Genomic DNA, 21,687 nt, shown 5'->3' on the forward strand with positions numbered 1-21,687 from the left:
GTACCCTCCCTGCTGACCAAACTGTAGCCATATATGAAAAAAATTACCTTTATTATAAGGAAAACACAGTAAAACAGAGCTGGAAGGTGGTGGGAGAGGATGATAGGGAAAACCTTAATCAACCAAAAAGCTGCCCAAGCATGGCTTCCTGCTGCGGAGGAGCGCTCTGCCCTGCACCTCACCTGTCTTTCCTGATTCAAAGAAACCTGCCCCAGCAGGGCAGGGCCCCGGGGACCCCATTTTCCAATGAAAATCTGTTGAGAGTTTGCATTTCCAGTAGGGGCGTTTGGGAAAGGTTGCATAGTTCTCAGGCTGTATAGAGAAAGGAGGGATGTTACAGCCCTTTGTTCCAACATCCCCAGCCCCATCTCTCAGTATTTGTTGATGCCAAAGAGACGAACCCCATGAAACTGGGGCAACTTGGGCAGCAGTACGCTAAGCAGTGAGGCTGTGTTGATGAGGAAGTGAGCAGCATCATACTTGGTGTAGAAGCTGGCCAGGAGGTATCTGGGGAGAGAAGAAAAAGGTTGAATGAACTTGGCCTTCCCGATCCATATTCAGGCCTTTCCAGCGACTTTCTTTTCTACTTTAAATAAGTTTTACTGCATGCAGTCCTAGGATATTTAAAAATATTTCAACTATATTAACAATATTTACTTTGGGGTTGGGGAGATAATCAGCACCTCTAACTGGAGATTTATAAATTAGTTTGTGCTTTAAAAAAAAAAAAAAATTGTTAATGACAGGTGGCAAATGACAGCTGAAGCAGTTTCAGCCTGTGACTGTTAGAATCCTTTTGGCTACCACTTCTCAGAGATTTACATCAGTTCTGCCTTTACCCACTTCTTTGGAAGTGTAAAATGACTTGTTTTATCTTTGCTTGGTCCCTTCTCCATTCTCCTGCATCGCAGGGGCAGCAAGTAGTGCTTGCTCACTGTCTTCTACTTTTTACTGTTCTCACCAGATTTAGAGCTGATGTATCTTCACAGGGTCTAGGGGACTAGAAGTCCACTGTTTTTAAAGGCTCCCTGTGGACCTTTGCACCTGGCTCTTTTTTTTTATTTTGTATTTTTTTGTACCTGGCTCTTGAAGCATCTCCCCTGTTTCCCCCTGGACTCACAGTACAATGGGAGAGATGCTGAGGAATTTTCGGGAAGAGGTAAACTGCAGCCCGTAGTCCATCTGTTCCCAGTGTGTCAGCAGCCGAGCCTTTCCTTGGTCAGGGGTCTCAAAGGGTGTCCCTTTCACCGTGTGCAGGAAGACATACATAACCTGGGAGGAGGGAAGGGGGCAGTGCGAGGCAGCAAGGCACAAAGCAGTCCCTCAGCTGAGATCCCAAAAGGAAGACCGGAATCCCAAGTAATTGTGTCTGGCTGGGAAAAGCCTGGGGTGGGTAAAGGGGCTTGGTTTAGTGCTCACCAAGTTATGGATGACGTTGGTCAGTGTCCAGACAACAGGAACGCTGAAGAAGGGGATGCTGAGTAGAACCACATGCAGCAGTCCTACCAGGATGATGTAGGCCAGCCAGATGCCCCGGCTGTTCATCACTCGAGTGTTGGGGTTTACTTCGCTGTGCGCCACCCCCACATTCATCCTACCACAGTGGGGGATCAGGCAGGAGTCCAGCTTAATTTCCTCTCCACCCTTCTTGGAGTCTGTTTCTCCAAGTTGTCTCCTGAGTAGCCCCAATCCTCCGGACTCTATTGGGAATGAAAGAACTTACCCATTACGCACAAAGAAAAAAATGAAGACTTGGGGGAAAAAATTTAGAAGGGAAGACGAGCGCACTCTACATGTTAGAGACATGATAATCTTTCTTCTGATCCTTACACTTCAACTGTAACTTGAAGGAGTAAGCATAGGCTTGGTGCACCTCAAGGAGCAAGGGTAACAGAAGTATCTCACTATCCTTAAGAAGTTAATACGGAACCATGAAGGCATTAGGTGCACCCAGAATTACAGAAGAGGGTCATGGGGAAACAGAACCACTACGGAGGGATGAGGGGGTACAGAGACCTTTTCTAAGCTCTCCTCAGTCAGTTCAGTCACTCAGTTGTGTCCGACTTTGAGACCCGATGAACTGCAGGATGCCAGGCTTCCCTGGTGATGGACAGGGAAGCCTGGCATCCTGCACAAACTCATATCCATCGAGTCGGCGATGCCATCCAGCCATCTTATCCTCTGTCGTCCCCTTCTCCTCCTGCCTTTAATCTATCCTAGTCCCCACCTTTTCTTCTGGGGCTCCCCCGTCCTCTCATCTCCGTGGCATGTAAGCAGGCAGCTGCAAGAATGTGCCCAGGGCTTTTGCACTGAACTAGGAGGGGACGCGAGCGTCTCGAGAGGTGGAGCTCTAGCCCCGACTTAAGGGCGGCTGTAATCGTCTGAACTGGGCCCTTTTAAAATCATGCTTGCCCTGAAGTTGATGACGCCGGGTTAGGAGGCAGATCTGGCCTGCTCTCTACCTAAAATTCCCTAAACCCCAGTAATGATTTGAACTCGCCCCCTTTCCTTCGTCGTCTTCCCTTAGGGTTGTCTTCAGAGCTCCTCTTTCGGTCTGTTGCTCGCCGCCGCTTCACCCACGCAGCTCGTTCGCCTCCCACCATTTTCCCTTAGCACCCTTTCCCAGGCTCTCGGTAAACTTACCTGCCAGCTTCGGAAGCCCGTCCGGGTCGGGGCGCGGCGCTTGCTTCTACACCTGCGGTCTCCAGGAAGCAGCCTCTCCGCCCACCTGCGCTCTCCCTATTGGTGGGGCAAGGTCAGCGCCGCCACCACTCATTGGCTGGAGATCCGCCACGGGGACGCACAATTGGTCACCATTTCCGTCGTTCAGAAGGTGCCGAACCCGCCCTTCTCCAGGTCCCACCTTTTGAGAGAGGTGGGGAAAGCCGCTTGGAGGAGTGAGGGCGGTGCCAGCTCTAGACTAATGGAGAGAGCTGATAGTAAGAGGCGGGAGTGAGAGCGCCAACGATTGGCCGGCAGTGGCTGTAGGCGCCGAGGCGGGAGCTCCCGGAGGTGGAGGCAGCGGGTGGGGGCCTGGCGGAGTGGAGGGGTAGCAAGATGGCGACTGAGACGGTGGAGCTTCATAAGCTGAAGGTACCGTGAAGGCGGGGAAGGGCCGGGTCGGACTTTTCCGGAGGCTAAACTTTCCTGGCGGGTTGGCGCCTTCTCCTTGAAGGTTCTACTCCATTTTCTGGCTCCCGCCATAGTTCTGTTCTTTTGTGCCTCCCTTCTTCCCCCACTACGCCTTTCCTCATTTCCTGTTTCTCCTCACGGTTTTCCTGTATCCTTACTTGTTACGCGGCGCCTTCCTCCACTGCGGTGTCGTCCGTCACCTCTCTCCCTGGGTGTGGAAGTGCCTTCAGCCTGTTCTCCTCTCTTCTTGTTTCTCGTCAGACTGCATTACGTCAGTGGTCCCCTCCTCTTGGCCCCGTGCGGAGCCCGGGACCCCTTTTTCTCCCCTGGGTTTGTGCTTTCCTGTCTGTTGTCCAAAGTGGAGATTCCCGATAGCAAAGGATGGCAGCTTCGTTTATTTCTGTCTGTCTGGGTCTCAGCCTTGATCCAGAAAATGCTTCCGTTCCCCTTTTTTTAGATGGAGTGACGCCCATGGGGCAAATTTGGAAACCTGAGGAGAGGCCTCCGAAGATAAGGCCTCCCCTTAGAGGCCTGGGCTTTAGGAGACTTTTAAGAGGTAGTGAAGGCACAGATACTCCAGATTGAAAAGTTTTCGAGATCTTTCAACGCCGTTCTCCGCCTACCAGCCTTACCCCCACCCTGCGCCCCACCACCCCAGAGACAAGTCACTCAGAACTGTAATATTTTGGGAAAACGTTTCCAAGGTTAGGGTTACCTCTGTCCCATTTCATTTCGCGGGTAGACGCTGCATCTCTTGGTCTCACCGCTGGGTGACACTCAATCACAGAAGACTTTTTAAGTTCTGTCTTGGGAATCTTGAGAGCCTTTTCGTATTTAGATTTTTTTCTTGGAAGTAAAGAATGGGTTTTTTTGGGGGGGGGTTAAATTAAGAGAGTATCTCAAGTTGTCCATTTGTGATTTCACAAGTAGTTTTCCCATCACTTTTCAGTCATGTTTTGTTCAGGTCCTGGAAGCCTTTGACAAACCAGGTTGAATTGGCCCATGCTGAAAACTAATTCTTTAAAAAGTTTGATGAGCTTTTAAAAAAAAGTGTAAAGAGAATAAGGGTAAAGAGAGAGAGGTCCTCTTAATCACATTAGTTGACACCAGTTAGACTTTCATTGAAAGTTGATAGTTTTCTTACTCTTGGAATCTAAGCTGTACTAGGGGGATTTTGTGTTAACCTGGAGTTACTGTTAACTTGGTGGCACCGAAATGAGTGATTGTGTCAGTCGTCTGCTAAGAGAATAACAAGTGAAAAATTGAGCAGCTACTTCCATTATATGTATACTAACTTGTAAATTAGTACTACTATATGTTATGTACTACTGTTTGTATGTTATGAAAGAAACACAAGGAATTTTTTAATGGAATAAAAAGGAAATATGAATATAAGAGCTAATGTTTTCTTCCTATTAGTTCCATTTTTGAAACCCCTTGAGTAAGTCACTAGCTTTGTGACTTGCCTTTTTTTTTTTTTTTCCCATTTATTTTTATTAGTTGGAGGCTAATTACTTTACAGTATTGCAGTGGTTTTTGTCATACATTGAAATGAATTAGCCATGGATTTACATGTATTCCCCATCCCGGTCCCTCCTCCCACCTCCCTCTCCAGTGACTTGCCTTTATAGGTTTTGTTTTGCTTTATGGAATTCCACCTTCCATAAAAATCTGTATGTCCGTTCCAGATTAAATCTGGTTTTGATTGGATAATGTCCTCTGATCTGATTTCAGGTTATTATAGTCTTAGAGAGCATGAGGCAGTCCTAATAGCCTAAAAAGGATTCACTCTTTTAATCATATTTGCTTGTCTTTGCTTTTTCTCTAGAGCACTTCTTAACCTTTTGGAGGTCACAGATATCTTTGAAACTCTGATGAAAGGTATGGACCTCTCCCCAGAAAAAGGCATGTACACATAACTTTGCATGCGATTTGAGGGGCTTCATAAAATTACCTTGGAGCCCTGAGGAGTCCATGGACCTCTGGTTAAGAACTCATGCCTTTAATTCTGACTTCCAGGACAGTTAATGTTTGGTTCCACTGTTGATCATGGAGTGATCCTTTTGGGTTGACCTAGGGTTTATTTATCTCTCTCTTTAAAAAAAAAAAAGGCTTTCCGTTTTTATAAAAGGAATTTGGGGCTGTAGGGTGGAGTCTCAGAGGGAAAGAGCAAGCTTTGAAGTAGGAATGAAAAATATCTACCTGAATTGATTATGTAAAGCCACATCAACTGCAAATTTGTGAAGATTTTGTAGAAATGGAGTCATTCCAACACAGTTGGAAAAAGACTGAATTGTGGGTGAAAAATGCCTTGAATTGTTATAGTACCAGATTTCCAGTCAGTTGTAAGAAGAGGGGCTACAGAGGAGAGAACTAGAAGGGTGAATAAAGAAAACAGTGAGACATTTGTAATAGTGAAGCATAAAGTACATTTGTGTTGGTGGTTGAAGATAGTTTGGAAAAGGAAAGTAGGTGAACTGTGTGGAGGTGTATTGGAGTGATACCGAAAAGGACTTCTAAGTTGTGTAAGGCGTTTGGTTTTTGTCATACAGGCAGAAAGTGGGGAACCTTTGAAAATTTGAAAGGAGGAGCTGATGTGATCAGTTTTTTTTTTTTTTTTCTTTGCCATGTGGCTTGTGGGATTCTAGTTCCCAGGCCTGGGATGGAACCCCAGGCAGTCTGCAATGAAAGCACAGAGTCCTACGCTGGACTGCTAGGAATTTCCCAGTTTTTGTTCTTTTGGCAGTAAGAAGGATGGGGTCTGGAGAGGAAGAAATTTCACCAGTTAGATTTTTATTATAGTAGTCACTCCCCTGCTTAAAACCTTTTAATTATATCCCTGCCAGTATCTAGTTTAGTTTCTCAAATTCTAGCTAGTGACTTTATTTCACTTATCAGAATGGCTCTTCATTAATTGCTAACATTTACTATGTGGCAGACACTGGTCAAATCAGTTTGTACACATCAGTTGATTTCTCACGGTAATCCTGAGGCAATAAGGTAAATGCCTGTGTTGTCCCCATTGAAAATGAGAAAAAATGGAGACTTCCCTGGTGGACCAGTGGTTAAGATTCCATGCTTACGTTTCAGGGGGGTGAGGTTCGATCTCTGGTTGGGGAACTAAGATCCCACATGCTTTGTGACTTAGCCTGAAGGAAACAAAAAATGAGAAAAAATGGAAGCTCAAAGAGATTGGGTAACTTGCCCTAGGTCATGTACCTAGTAAGTGGTGGCTCAAACACAGGCAGTCTGTCTCCAGAATTCCTGTTCTGAATTGATGTGCATGACTGCGTCTCCATACTCAGAACCTTTATACATGCTTTTGGCTGCATTGCTCTTGCCACCCCCATACCTTTATTTAATTAACTGTTAGTTTCCCTTCAGATATCAGTCAAACATCATTTATCCAATGAACCCTTAGGTAGGATGGGTTCCATCCATCTACACACACAGTCAGACCACTTTTTAAATGCTTTTATAGGACCCTGTACTTTTTTTAGAATCAGTTAAATATTACATATATGATCATTGCTTGCCTTGTTTCCCTACTAGATTGTAAGCTCCGTGTGGGCAAGAACTCTTTGTTTTGCTTATGATTGTTTTCCTGTATCTAAGATAATGCTTGACACACAGTGGGTACTTATAACTGTTTGTCAAGTGAATGAACTTACTAAGACTTGAAATAAGGTAGTGGCTTCAAAAGTAGGAATGAATTTGAAAGAAATTTTGGATATAGAATTTTAAGTATTTTTAGATCAGTTAAATGTGAGAGGAATGAAAGGTGACTCCAAGTAGTGATACCTTTAGTCTAAGTTGGGAGGAGGAGAGGAAGCCAGTTTTGTGCAGGAGAGAAGATGAAGTTCAGTTTGGGGCATAAATGATAAATGTCTTTGAGATATTCATCTAGAGATATCTCGTAATCATTTGGAAATGGGGGTCTTTGCTCAGGAGCTGAGAGCTGAAAATGAAAGTGTGGGGCTTATTAAAAAAAATATATATATAAATATAAACATATATATATAAATTTTTGGAGCTTATATTTTACTTCAGGGAGGCGCAGTGAATAAGTGAAATTTATAGTATGTCAAATAGTGATAAGATTTGTAGAGAAAAACAGAAATAGGAGGAACTGTGAAAAGAGAAGTGTATTATAATTTTAAATAGAGTGACTAAGGGGAAGGCCTCCTTGAGAAGGTGATGTTTAAGCAAAGTCTTGAAGTAAATGAAAGTGTGAACCTTGTGCAGAGTATTACAGGTGATCATTAGGACTCTGGCCTTTACCCTTACTGAGATAGGAAACCAGTGGAGGATTTTTGAATAGAGGAGTGACATGTTCTTGACATGAATTGTCAAAAAGATCACTCTGACTACCTTGTTGAGAATAAACTATAATGAGGTTCAAGGGCTGAAGAGTTTACAATAGTTTGTATGAAAGAAAGACAAGGGATTAGATTCTGTGTCTGTTTTGAAGGAAGTGCTGACAGGATTTGCCAATAATTGGTTTCTGGGAAGTGACAAAGCCTTTGATACAAGTGGAAGGATAAGGAGGCCAAAGTCATCTTAGTGAATATCTGTATTTACAAGATTGGGTGGAAGAAGAGCTAGCAGAGTGAGGAGGAAAGGTAAAAGGAAGATAGTAAGAGAGAGAGAGTGTGTCCATGAAAGCAGTCCTCCATGCTGATACTTAAAATTGGGCTTAAGTCAGAGAGATCTGAGCTGGCTATTGCATCACTATTTTCTAGCTGGGTGACTTTTTTTTTTTTTTTTTAGCAAATTACTGAGTTTCTTTAAGCTTTGTTTTCTTAGTTTATGAAAGATAATAAAAAAATCAACCACATAGATGTTGTGAGGATTGAATGGAGGAAATGATGTTCAAAAGACCTAGCCTTTTGTTTGGTATGTATTAATACTTGAAGTTTAATTCCTATCATATGAAATGTTATAAATTATATAAAATGTTTCTGTCCTTGAAGGTTTATAAACCAGGTTGAGAGATAAGAGGTGAAAAATATTTGAATCAAAATTCAAGATTAGTAAATTAGTAGAAATCACAGGGCAATGAATGGGGATTAATGTTAAATGTATTGTGTAGTCAGTTGATCAGTCCTTTCTCTGCTGGTTGGATAGGTAGCATGAAAAATGCCTTATTAATACTGAAAAATAAGATTTTAGGATTGAAACTGAAAATTTAGTTTTTGAATAGGTAATTCATACTCAACTTCACAATTTTAAAGATGTAAAAAGGGTATATGATAAAAGGTTTCCCTCCTGCACCTATCTTCAGGTTTCTTCTGAAGATTCAGCTGGTGTTAATGTATCTGTTTCTTGCCCAGGCATCTTGTGTATAAACATTATATTACTGTTATGTGTGTGCACGTTATTTTTTGCATTAATGTTAGTATCTTACATACAGTATTCTATAACTTTTTTTTTAATACTCTTATTGAGGCACATTTCACATACTGTACAATTGACTCAATATATCTTGCTTTTTAAATACATTCTTTTAAAATGTTTTAAAGTCAGATGCATATAAAAATGGGTAAGATTTGACATTATAGGTCCACATTTGAGGTTTTAAAAGGGTTTTGTTCTACTATAATGTAATTGTGCCAAAGTGAAATGTGTGAAATGACTTTATTTTCAGCTATTCTGTTTTCACTCATCAATTTCCCTTTTGGAGGGGAACCCACAATCTAATAATTAATAAAATAATAAAGTGATACAGCAGTGTGTAAAAATGTAGTAACATTCTCATTTGACTAGAGAAGGGGACATGGAGGTGCTGAGAAGACTGCTGAATGAGCCAGAGACCTGAGGTTAGGGAATGAGAGCCAGTGGGGGGCTGAGATTTCAACAGCAGTAGCAAAGTCAGTGGTTGGCAGTGGTGGATGCTGTCCATACTAAACAGCCAGTTGTACCAGTCTGTCAGCCTCAGGTCTACTAGATCAGCATCCTATGCAGAATCTATCACTGGCTATCTTTCTCTGTTACCTGAAAGATTCTGTAAACTTCTGTCTGTATCTACACACAGTTTGGGGAAGGAAGGAGAAGGGAGGAACAGAAAGTTGAATTTTGAACTGCCTGAGTATTTACATTCCTTTTCCCTAGATGGTTTTAATGTTACTTAAAGAAGAAGAAAAAAGGAAGATTAGGCATTACAGAAAGTAAAGAAATTGTATTGTGTTATAAACAATCAATCAATACCCTCTAAATATACACACAGTAACTGAAAAAAAATAAAGTACCACCATGGGAAAGATCTAGATTCTTAAGAAATGCTTAGAGATCACTTAGAGTCTAGATTCTAGATTAATCCTATTCACTGTATTATTTGTAGGTCAGTGCTCATCCATGAACTGTTACTGGTTAATAATGGGATAAGTTTTTTAAAAAGTGAGCTTTTAGAAACTTTTATAGTAGTTTGACACTACTGCTAAATCCAGGTGTATGACCGATATTCTCATAATTGATTTGTTTGTTTACAAAAGAATTGGTCCACAACCTGGAATGCTATAAAAAGTTGGCAGCCCTATCTCTCTACCTATTTTTTTTTCATTTTTTTTTTTTTACTTCTCTACCTATTTAAAAATATATTGATCTGTGAAATTCAGAAATCAGAGAAACAGTGATTGTCTAATCTTCTCTAATTCTTCACCCAGTTTATAACACTAGCTGCTAAGCACTATTGTAAATGCTTTACAAATATTTACTGGTTTAATCTTCGTAACAACCCTGTGCTGCGGGTACTGTTACCTTATCCCCATTTCATAGGAAGCTGAGGCACAGAGTGGTTACTCACCTCGGCTACACAGATGTAAGTGGTAAAGCTGGAATTTGAACCCAATGTAGTGTCACTTCAGACGCCTTGTGATGCTTTGTTATGCTCCATGCTTTTAATGGGTGATTACCTACTGTGTTTCTCAGTAGAGGGGGCTGTTGTCTTGAGTAGAACAGTTTTCCATGTTGTATCCCTCCCTGCCTACCTGTCCTACTCACTGAATACCCAATCAGAAAAAAAGCTCCCCTCTCCATTTCCAAATGCTTCCTTGGTTGAAAGCCTTTTAGAGATGACCAGCATATTCCCTTAGTTACAACATTCTTTGTTCTATAGAAATCTGCTTTCTAACTTCTACTGGTTGGTCTTAGGTCTGTACTTCAAAACTGGTAAAGTCTTCCCAGGACACATCTCTCTCTGTGCCTTGATCTGCACATAGGGTTTTTGGAACCTTCCTTTTTCTTAGTTCTCCATGGATCAGCGTGCCATTATGTGCCTTAAAATGAGAATAAAGCCCAGTAAGGCTATTACATTATTTAATATAGATTATAGTTTTTAAGTTACCCTTAGCCTAGAATTACTTTGGTAGCAAACTATACCGTTAACCCTTTTTGCACTTGTAATCTTTCTAAAACCCTGACTGAGGTCTTAGCCTTTGAGTTACTGTTGGGCATCTTGTTCATCTGTGTTTTTTTTTTTTAATGATGTTTGAATATAATAAATTTAATAAAGTTTTGCATATCAGTGTAGCACTTTATAGTATACCTTATTCTAAATGGAGTCTTCATTTTGGATCCTTGTTTTCCCTGAAGAGCCAGCAGCACTGCTTGCCACCCCCACCTTTAGTTCTGTCGGTGATTTACCAGTTCTTCCTCCTCCTGGTGTCTGCAAAGTTGCAAGCATGCCTGTTAGATCTTTAGTCAAAGTACTTATTTAAAAATCTTCAGCAGAACTCTGTGGCATGCCATTACATATTTTATTCCATTTTGGCAAAGGCCCTTTAAATGATTCATTGTTGACATCAAGCTAGCTAACATACCTACCTAACCCTGTGGTGATCAGACTTGTACGCAAGTATGTGGTAGATTGCAGTAAAGAATCTAGGATGATAGCAAGGAGCATCTGCTTCTAGATAATTAGATATTCTTCTTAAAGATTCGTTCTTTCCTTGTATGAACTGGTACAGTAATTGGGAAAAAAAGACACCCTCCGCTCAGAAACAGCTAAAGATTTATATAATAAATAGATGTATGAATAGAGAAGAATTTGATTAAAGCAGGGTTATTCTTCACCGTCTGTTAGAAAAGTCCTTTTGCATATTGAGTATTGTTGAGGGAAAGTGAATCATCTTGTGGACCTAAAAGCTTGGTGGGATCAAGAGCAGTAGTTATGGGGTGAACTTTCTTTTCTGTTTCTTTCTTGTAAGAGCTACTTTTTTTTTTTTCCTCCACCAGGTTCATTCTGTAAATTAAGGAAAAGCTTTATTCTTTTTTCTCAGCTTGCTGAACTAAAGCAGGAGTGCCTTGCTCGTGGTTTGGAGACCAAGGGAATAAAACAAGATCTCATCAACAGGCTCCAGGCATATCTTGAAGAGCATGGTGAGTTCTCTGTGGAGCCAAAGAGTGATGTGAATGAGGGGATTAATTTTTAGGCTCTGCCATACAAAAGATTTCTCTTCTTCCTTTAGGTTGTTGATTATGTAAGTTTTTAATTAACTCTATCAAGAAAACTCTTATCTAAAACAGTTGATAACTGTATTTATAATGAAATATCCCTTTCCCCCTTAAAAGACATTGTAATTTTGTGTCAGCTAATTATTTTAAAGGAAGTATGGTAAAGCGAGTAACATTAGACTGAGAATTGGATGATTCAAAGTCGAATTGCTCCTGTGCCAGAAATCTACTAGGTAACTTTGGACAGCCAGTGTTTTCATGGCTGAGTGTTTGTTCTGGTTTGTGAAGTGAGACCAGTGTCTCTACCCTCGAAATCCATAAATTTAGGTAATCTCTGGTCCCTTCCAGCTCTGACATTCTGTAATTTCACTTTAAAACAAATAAAAATACTTCATTTAAGCATACTATCATCCTTCTCTAATTTTAATTTTTTTATTCCCTTTAATCCAAGTTCGCTTAGTCAACAGTTCTAACGTGTTTTATACATATTTTTTGTCTTTATGGTTGTAAACCATGTAGTGTTGTTTGATCTATAGTAATTTTATGTAGTTGGCAATGAGGCCATAACTTTCATTGCACACTTTTTTCTCTTTAAGTACTGACACTTTTTTTAAAAGATGTATTTGTGTGAACTGTGACTGTGTAGTCATCTAGTGTGTTGATTCTAATTCCTGCATTGTATTCTATAATTTATAGAATTCACCACATTTTCTTTAGTTCATTCGGTGACTGACTCCTGTATTGCCTCCTGAACTAGTACTTTCATATTTCCTTATATCCTCGTGTGAGAGTCTTTTGGGGGTATATACTCAGGGATGGGGTTGCTAATAAATAGCTATTCATAAATGTTTACTTAATTTGACTAAATACTACCAAACTGTTTCTCTGAATTGCTGTATAAATCTCATCATCAGCACAGGAGGGTTCACTTTGGCCTCATTTTTCCTAATCTGTTGGTGGTTTCAATTTACATTCTTCCAATTATTAAAAAGTTTAAACATTTCTTTTGCTTACAGTTCTTTGGGTTTCTCCTTTGCCCATTTTTCTGTTGGGATTCTCATTGGTTGCTTGTTAGTTTGCAGGCATTTTCTTCTGTATTCTAGTGACTATTCCCATGTTGGTTTTATACACAAATATCTTCATGATTTTTTTTTTTTTCTGTGGTGTCCTTTCCTAGTTTTGAAAAGTCGGTTTTTTGTATAGTGCTTTTGCTTCTGGGTGGTTGTTGTTGTTTTTTTTTTTTTTTTTTGAGAAATTCTTCACTAAATTCTCCCACATTGCTTTTTGTTAATGTTGTAGTTTGACCTCATCTTGTTTAGTTCTTCAGTCCAACTGGAGTTCAACTTCATATTGATGTTAGGTGGAGTATATAGTTTTATCTTCTCCATGTGGAGCAAATTTTATAAGCATATTGAATTTTGTTTTGGAAAAGCAAAAAGATTATAATTTTAGCCTAAGTACAGTGATCAAGATGGTTTTGTAGCAGGGCTTGACCTGAATATTTTAATATTCTTTAGCTGAAGAGGAGGCAAATGAAGAAGATGTACTGGGAGATGAAACAGAGGTGAGTTGGAGAGAGTAAGGTTAGTCACTGGCCTGGCAGTGTGCCAGTACCTTGGTCACATTGCTGAACATTCATCATTAGAGGGCTTAAATGCTGACTCGTTAGGGGTGCATAAATGGGGAATGAAGGTTCTAAACGCCTGGTTCATTGTGGAGTTCTCATATTTTTCTGTTGACAGGTATTTACTCTTGATTTATTTTAACCATCTTGTTTCATTTGTTCTTAGGAAGAAGAACCAAAGCCCTTAGAACTGCCCGTCAAAGAGGAAGAGCCTCCTGAAAAGACTGTTGATGTGTAACTGTCCTTCTTTACTTACTTATGTTAACTTAATCACTCTGTCTGTGCCTGTGCTGGGTCTTCACTGCTTCGTGCAGACCTTCCTAGTTGTGGCGAGGGGGACACTCTAGCAGCGCTGGCTCGCCTTGCTGCGGAGCACAGGCTCTGGGGCAGGGCCTTCACCCTCTGCAGCCCAGGGTGTCTGGGCGTCTGCGGCTGTGGCACAGGGCTCAGTCACTTGGCTGCGTGTGAACTCTTCCCGGCCAGGGATCGAACCCTTGTCTCCTGCATTGGCAGGCAGATTCTTAGCCACTGTGTCACCAGGGATGCCCCAGCTATCCCTTTTTAATAATGAATACAGTGCAGATGGTTCTGGATTTTTTAGTGTTTCACTCTGTTTACCTCTTAAAACATTCCTGTTGGCTTTTCTTATTAGATCGTACATTTTTAGAAAAGTCTAGTTCATTTCAACTACATTGTCCCACTGATGGAAAGTAAGTTGTCTTTGGGTTATGTAATAGATAATTAGGACCAGGAGACTTCAGTTCGTAAAAAGTTTATTTCTCGTAGCCCTGTTGTATCACCATGATAGATGATTCTCTTTCTGTGTAGAGAATCATGCAGATTTTCTGCATATGCGGACTTTTATAAGGGAGAAGTGTTGGGGGCAGAGGTCATGTCTCAAGTAACACTGTGTTCTCCTTTTCTGGTTTACAGTGGAGGAAGGGAGGACAAAATATTAATGAAAAGTAGATCTTGATTTATTTAAATTATTGCACAAGGTTGTTCATAAACATCTTTTACTCGGGATTTCCCCACAAATGTCTGGCCCTCTTATGCACCAGCACATTAAGAGCAGTTGAGTCCTTTCTAACATTTTTGCTCCTCATGGCTGTATTAATCTGTTCAATTATAAAAGGCAATATGTGTACTTTTAAAAAGTCATAAACAGTACATAGAAGTGTATGTAAATTGAAAATAAAGGAGACTTCCCTGGTGGCCCAGTGGTTCAGACTCTGAGCTTTCAGCGTAGGGGCAAAGGGGCAGCCCCCCTGTTCCCCCAGAGAAGAGAGAAGGAAGAAAGTTAGATACCTTTGTCTGTGCCTCCACCTGGCTTCCCAGAGGTTTTCAGTGTATTCTTTTGGAATATTTTATATGGTGTGTGTATATGTATGTGTACGTACACAATGCATATTGTTGGTTTCCTGATGTTTTTCCCACATATGGAGATCTTTCTATATCATCATATGTCTTTATTTAAATATTAGATATAAAGACTTCCGTGGCATTCCAGTGGTTAAGACTCCATGCTTCCACTGCCAGGGGCATGGGTTTGATCTCTGGTTGGGGAGCTTAAGTTCCTGCATGCTGTCTGGCAAGGCCAAAAAAAAATTAGTTATATAGTAGGCAAGGTTCTAAGTGTTTTACATTTATTCTCATCTAATCCTTATATCAGCTGTATGAAATGAGGATAATTATCCTAGTAAGTGGTAGGTCTTTCTTTTTTTAATTTGTTGTTATACAATATTACAAGCTTATAAAAAAGTTAAGAGAATACTCTATAGACCCCTGTGAACCCGTCATGTAGATTTAGTTGTTAACAACTTAGAATTTTATTCTTTCTGGCAACTAATAGTACTCCATTCTAAAAGTAAATAGCAATTTCACCAATCTCTTCCTGTTGATGGATATTTAGATTATTCTAAACATGCAGTGCTGTACTTCCTTATACAATTAATTTTAAATTTATGCAAGTATGTCCAAAGAATACATCTAGCAGGGAATTTGCTGCATTAGAGAGGATATTCCTTTAGTGTTCTATTAGATTTTGTCAAATACTACTGCTTTCTAAAGCCATTTAGTTGTTGCCCATTACAGGAGGTTTTTGTGTAGACAATATGTCTTGAGAAGATGGACAGTGGGATAGCTTTTGGGGGTTTTTTGATCTTTATGTCTTTATTTGTACATAAGGCAGTGCAAAATGAGGCAGTTCCTCAAAGGGTGACTTGGAGCCAGAAATTCCATCCAGAGCGTGAAAGTGTTAGTCGCTCAGTCGTGTCCAACTCTTTGTGACCCTGTGGACTATAGCCCACCAGGCACCTCTGTCCATGGGATTCTTCAGGCTTTTTTGAAAAGTTATTTATCTGGCTGCACCGGAACTTGGTTGCAGCATACAGACTCTTAGTTGTGTCTTGTGAGATGTAGTTCCCTGACCCAGGTTCCCTGCCTTGGCCACTGGACCACCAGGGGAGTCCTGGGATAGCTTTAAAATAGAGCGGTTTTGGGAACTTACATGGCAAGAAGGATCAATGATCAGTGCAAAGAAATAGAGGAAAACAGTAGAATGGGAAAGACTGGAAATGTCTTCAAGAAAATTAGAGATATCAAGGGAACATTTTGTGCGAAGATGGGCACAATAAAGGACAGAAATGGTGTGGACCTAACAGAAGCAGAAGATATTAAGAAGAGGTGGCAAGAAGAATACACAGAAGAACTGTACAAAAAAGATCTTCATGACCCAGAGAACCACGATGGTGTGATCACCCTAGAGCCAGACATCCTAGAATGCAAAGTCAAGTGGGCCTTAGGAAGCATCACTATGAACAAAACTAGTGGAGGTGATGGAATTCCGGTTGAGCTATTTCAAATCCTAAAAGATGATGCTGTGAAAGTGCTGCACTCAATATGCCAGCACATTTGGAAAACTCAGCAGTGACCACAGGACTGGAAAAGGTCAGTTTGCATTCCAATCTCAAAGAAAGGCAATGCCAGAGAATGCTCAAACTACTGCACAATTGCATTCATCTCACACGCTAGCAGAATAATGAAAAATTATCCAAGCGAGACTTCACCAGTACGTGAACCAAGAACTTCCACGTGTTCAAGCTGGATTTAGAAAAGGCAGAGGAACCAGAGATCAAATTGCCAACATCCACTGAATCATCGAAAAAGCAAGAGTATTCCAGAAAAACCTCTATTTCTGCTTTATTGACTATGCCAAAGTCTTTGACTGTGTGGATCACAACAAACTGGAAAATTCTTTAAGAGATGGGAATACCAAACCACCTGCCCTGCCTCCTGAGAAATCTGTATGCAGGTCAAGAAGCAACAGTTAGAACTGGACATGGAACAATGGACTGGTTCCACATTGGGAAAGGAGTACATCAAGGCTGTATTTTGTCACCCTGCTTATTTATTTAACTTATATGCAGAGTACATCATGCGAAATGCTGGGCTGGATGAAGCACAAGTTGGAATCAAGATTGCCAAGAGAAATATCAATAACTTCAGATACGCAGATGACACCACCCTTATGGCAGAGAGTGAAGAGGAACTAAAGAGCCTCTTGATGAAAGTGGAAGAGGAGGGTGAAAAAGCTGGCTTAAAACTCAACATTCAAAAAACTAAGATATGGCATCTTGTCCTATCACTTCATGGCAAGTAGATGGGGGAAACAGTGGAAACAATGACAGACTTTGCCGCATATTAAAAAGAAAAGACATTACTTCGCCGACAAAGGTCTGCTTAGTCAAAGCTATGGTTTTTCCAATAGTTGTGTAGATGTGACGGTTGGATTATAAAGGAAGCTAAGCAAAGAAGTGATGCTTTTGAACTGTGGTGTTGGAGAAGACTCTTGAGAGTCCCTTGGACTGCAGGGAGATCAAACCAGTCAATCCTAAAGAAAATCAGTTCTGAATTGGAAGGGCTAATGCTAAAGCTGAAGCTCCAATACTTTGGCCACTTGATGTGAAGAATTGATTGATTGGAAAAGACCCTAGTGCTGGGAAAGATTTAAGGCAGGAGGAGAAGGGGATGACAAAGGATGAAGTGGTTGGATGGCATCACCGACTCGATGGATATGAGTTTGGGCAAGCTCTGTGAGTTGATGATGGACAGGGAAGCCCAGTTCATGGGATCGCAGAGTTGGACACAACTGAGTGACTGAACTGAGGGCAGGAAGGAAGGTGAAGTAAATGAGGTGATGTAATTAGCCTGTGTGGGTTAAAAACATTGAAGTGTGAGAATTCTTAGTTATCTTTATAATATATAAAATACATAATTCTTCTGTTTAGAGGGCTTTAATTTTGTCAGTTAATTTCTAAACAAGGAAATTGGCTATGTGGGAGAGGTTGTGATTTTGCTTCTTAGAGGGATAGTAGTGGTTAGACTAAAGTATGTACAGAAAGATTCGGGGTCCCTGTAGTTTGGAGAATGTTTTGTGTATGACTGTGAATAGGAGAGAAACTTAGCAGTGAAGAGAAGAGATTTCACATGAGCCTCAGAGTATGATGTGTATTTATTGCTTGAGCTTAATTGTGCCTTAGGGAGTTGGAACAGATCTGAAGGAAGCTTCCTCTCAGGTTCCCTTTTGACCATGAGGTGTACTGATGGGAATGTAGAGGAAGTCATTAGCCTGGGGTTTGGTGAAGAGGCCTGCTATTTTAATGGCATTGGACTTCAAATAAAACATTAAACTTCCATGTCCCTTTCTGCCTCAGAAAAGGAGAGGGTTGGGGAAAGAAAGATGATTAGGAAATGGGAAAAAGTCAGAAATTTCTTTAAAAAAAAAACCTTTAAACATTCAAAAGGAGATCTCCTCACTTTGTCTTTCCTTGATATTCTCCAAAAGGTAACCTATGTTTCTAGTTTGATTTTTTTTTTTTCATGCCCCGCCTCCACTGAAACCAGGGCAATTAAATATTGCAGGACTTAGTTATGGTCAGCAGGGGGCTCCCATTGCTTATCTGTCAGTCCAGGGACCTCCAACAAAAGGATGGAGCAGAGAGTAAGTTCCTGTTCCAGAATTGCTTCCTCTGAAAATGCCATTAAACCATTACTACCTTTCAGGGCATCAAATGGGAAAAGTGTCCGGGATATTGGAACAAAAGCCGCCCATGTCTCTAAATGAGGGACCTTAATGAGACTGGTTATGACCCACAGTTTTATGGGAGTTGTTTGTTGGAGGGTTAATGCCCTTCCATTTATCCTGGGTACTTCCGAACTTTGTCTCCCGCCCCTCTGGTCCCTCTGCTTTTGTTTTCTCTTAAACCTTTTGACTAGTAACTTAGCGTGTTTTCCTAATTCAGACTTCCCTTAGCCTTTTTTTCTTCCCACTCCCTTTGGCACTTTTATTTGTCCCACTTTGACTCTTCCAGCTGGAGCTGTGGTCCCATGGGAGATATAAGGGATTTGTAAAAGGAGGAGACCAGACCTTGTAGAGCACTCATTAATTGTGATGAAAATTGAGAGCTGGTGTTTAAGTAAGGGTTGGAGGAATAGTCGTTAGTCCAGAAGGACATTTAAAGTTCCTGAGAGTAAATGAGATGATTTCCCGTGCCCTTTGAATGTTTCCCTCAGCTCAGTGCATTTAACCACACTTATTTCTGGTTGCTTTCTTATAGTAAAGTGACTTAGTCTGTTATCTGAACTTTTTCATGAATAGATGACAGTTCAAGGAACTGAAAAATCTGATGGGCTTCATGCTTTTTTGGTCTGAAGGGTGGCAGAGATATGGGACAGAGAACATGATTCAGGTGAATTCTTAGACAATTCTAAGGTTTCAGTTTAGAATATCAGTTTTCTGATTTTAAAAATCTCTTTTCCAGGGCAGCAGAGAAAAAAGTGGTAAAAATTACATCTGAAATACCACAGACTGAGGTAGGTCATTTGTTTCAGAAGAGCAGTCTATATATATCTTTCTGTTTCTTACCCTTTATTTTATCTGTGTCATCACTTTAAAATATTTACTCATAAGCAGAAAATCAGTATTGACAGATTTAAGTAGTGATACATTTTTACACCAGCTACACTTGGGAATATATTTGGGGCTGGCATAGTTGCCTTTGAAGCCCTAATCTTTTTTATAGTATTCTGGTCTTCGTGGTAACTCTTTTTTAAGATGTTTATAAACTGGGATTAGAGTTTGAGAGGATTGTACCTTGAAAGAGATGAAAAGTTAAAAGGGAAGCTGTCACTCACCAGTTACTACTAGCTAGCTGATGAGATAGAAATTTCTCTGGATTCTGTCTCAGAATCTCTGAAACCAGGTTCCAGTCAAGACCTGTGGGCTTTTTTTGTATGTTTAAAGTAGAGATGGCATAGGACAATGCTGCTTCATTTCTTTTTTTTTTTTTCCCTGACATCTCATTTCTAACTGAAAGAGTACACAACTAGTGTTGGAACCAAGCTGTTCCTTTGATCCATTTTCAAAGGTCAACCAAACACAGCTTTTGTCTTCTTGGCTTGATGTAGAATGTGGGTTTTATTTTATTCCTTCCCTTTTGTTTTTGAGGACATGAATGTAATAATAGTCTTTTTGTGTTTGCTTTCTGGAAAGGGCTGTTGAGTTAGGCCTGGGATGGATACAACCTGATATCCTCTATGATTGTCAGTATAACTCAGTTTAGACCTTAAGAAATTAGTCCCGATGTTCTAAAGATACACATCTCTAAATGACTTTTCTCTTAAAAGAAGTAAACAAGGAATTAAATTTTTCTCTGTCCTTTCTTTTGTCTGTTATCACTTAGAGGATGCAGAAGAGAGCTGAACGATTCAATGTACCTGTGAGTTTGGAGAGTAAGAAAGCTGCCCGGGCAGCTAGGTGAGTTTCCCAGCTATTTAGATCTGAGATAGTGATAATATTAAGGTGAAGGGGTGTGGTAGGTTTTAAATATAGTTTATTTTAAATAGAATAGAGGCCTTGCTGAAAAGAAAGGCTCTCTTGGCTCTGTATAGAACATGTCTGCTGACTGGATGTAGTAGCTATAGATTGGGTTTTATTAACAAGCAGGGTTTCTGTAATAGGAAAAAGACAGGAACTGAGTGTTACTCCCGATTCTGATAAGGCTACATTTTAGTTTATTCTCTGGACTCTCGGTGAGAAAGAGAGTCAACTGAACCTCTTTCATGGAGTTGTTAGAATTAGCTAATGATTGCAAGGCTTGAGATCACAAGCAAGAAGTGCCATATGTACACTTGACACGGATACAAACCAGAAGTGTGAACAGCTTCCTAAAATTTAGCTTGTTTTTCTTTCTACAGATTTGGTATTTCTCCAGTTCCATCAAAAGGTAAGAATATAGAGACTTCTGAAAAAGTTATCTTTATATTTTTACTTTTTTGGCACAACAGGTTTTATTTCTCCAAATTAAGGTAAACTTGTTAGCTCCAGCAGCCTTTAAGAGGTTATTATATTCACCTTTTTGCTTTAGATAAAGCCATTTTCAAGCCTTTCCAGGCAATTTAGAGAAGGTACTAAAGTTTGAGAAAATAGGAAGCAGTGCCAACGTTTCTTTTCCTTTTCTTGGATATTTTCAGAGAAGGTTCTAGTACCAGCTTTATTCTGGTGTAATTATTATGTACCTGTCCAGTGTTACATTACCTAGTGTGAGTGGCAAGAGGAAAAAGTATCTTTTACCTTTTAAGAATTTACAAGGAAATAATCTTGGTTATGCTTAAAGACTTAGCCACAAGGATTATATCACTGTATTATTTATGGTGATCAATAACTGGAAACAGTGTAATATACAATAGAGAACTGGTTAAGTATATGTGTACCACAGAACAGTTAGAAGACCATGAAGATGTTTAAAATAATACTGTTTAAAGTTGTATCTGCCCCATTTGTCAGGAAAGTGGGAAAAGCAAGTTATAAAAATACTTGTAGTATGTTCCCATTTCCCAATACAAGTACATGTATGGATAGGAAAAAAAAGATTAGAGGGATATATACTAAGTTGATAACATTCATTGTCTCTGGTTGGTGGAATTTTCAAATGACTTCTTTTTGCTTAAGTTTTTAAATTTTCTACAGTGAACATGTATCTGTAATAAATTAAGGGAAAAAAATCTATTCTTTTTAAAAAGAACATAGTACTTGTTCTGAGAGACTTTAAATGTACTTGCCAGATAAAATACAGACTTCCTAGTGGCCTGTTAAAAGTTTCAAGTCTGTTAAGAAAATGTCCTTCAAAGATCTTGTAGAGTTTCACTGTGACTTTTAAAAGACCAGCAGAATTCTGGTCACTGTGGCTACATGTTTTAAAAACAAAATATTTTCTGACATTTCATTATATCAGGAGAGAGAGCATAGGATTGGTAATGGAATAGCAGAAGTTGATATTATTTAATGGTGTTATTTGAAGAAAGACTAAAGTTAAAATTAATGCTTAGCCTAAAAAGGAAAGTTGACCAATAAAATAAAAGGAAATATTGTTTTGAGTGAACATAAAAATATGTAAATAGTTCCTAGCACATAGGTTATG

The 21,687-nt window shown here is 40.0% G+C and overlaps 2 protein-coding genes across 4 annotated transcripts in view; one reads left to right on the top strand and one right to left on the bottom strand.

Moving 5' to 3' along the window:
* Nucleotides 1-34: 34 nt before the first annotated feature.
* Nucleotides 35-2,758, bottom strand: ORMDL2 (ORMDL sphingolipid biosynthesis regulator 2). Of its 2 annotated transcripts, none has more exons than XM_070454830.1 (4): nucleotides 2,644-2,758; nucleotides 1,420-1,700; nucleotides 1,121-1,272; nucleotides 35-507 (listed from the first exon to the last, which is right to left on the bottom strand). In XM_070454830.1, exons 2-4 carry the CDS (start codon nucleotides 1,591-1,593, stop codon nucleotides 372-374), a joined length of 462 nt encoding a protein of 153 aa, XP_070310931.1. In that variant the 5' UTR covers nucleotides 1,594-1,700; nucleotides 2,644-2,758; the 3' UTR covers nucleotides 35-371. The 2 variants fall into 2 exon arrangements, with proteins under 2 accessions (XP_070310931.1, XP_020764171.1); XM_020908512.2 differs by having other exon boundaries at nucleotides 1,420-1,594; nucleotides 2,644-2,750.
* A 76-nt stretch (nucleotides 2,759-2,834) lies between these two features.
* The window catches only part of SARNP (SAP domain containing ribonucleoprotein), a 47,567-nt gene continuing 28,714 nt past the window's right edge, over nucleotides 2,835-21,687 (top strand). Inside the window, exons 1-8 of one of the 2 annotated variants that reach the window (XM_020908510.2) lie at nucleotides 2,835-3,093; nucleotides 4,961-5,013; nucleotides 11,365-11,508; nucleotides 13,101-13,147; nucleotides 13,374-13,441; nucleotides 19,030-19,081; nucleotides 19,951-20,024; nucleotides 20,465-20,493. In XM_020908510.2, coding sequence (XP_020764169.1) covers nucleotides 5,007-5,013; nucleotides 11,365-11,508; nucleotides 13,101-13,147; nucleotides 13,374-13,441; nucleotides 19,030-19,081; nucleotides 19,951-20,024; nucleotides 20,465-20,493 — 421 coding nt within the window. In that variant the 5' untranslated portion in view covers nucleotides 2,835-3,093; nucleotides 4,961-5,006. The remainder of the gene's footprint in view (nucleotides 3,094-4,960; nucleotides 5,014-11,364; nucleotides 11,509-13,100; nucleotides 13,148-13,373; nucleotides 13,442-19,029; nucleotides 19,082-19,950; nucleotides 20,025-20,464; nucleotides 20,494-21,687) is intronic. The other variant, XM_020908511.2, reaches the window with a different exon arrangement.

Source organism: Odocoileus virginianus, chromosome 24 (genome assembly GCF_023699985.2).
Source record: "Odocoileus virginianus isolate 20LAN1187 ecotype Illinois chromosome 24, Ovbor_1.2, whole genome shotgun sequence".
NCBI lineage: Eukaryota > Metazoa > Chordata > Mammalia > Artiodactyla > Cervidae > Odocoileus > Odocoileus virginianus.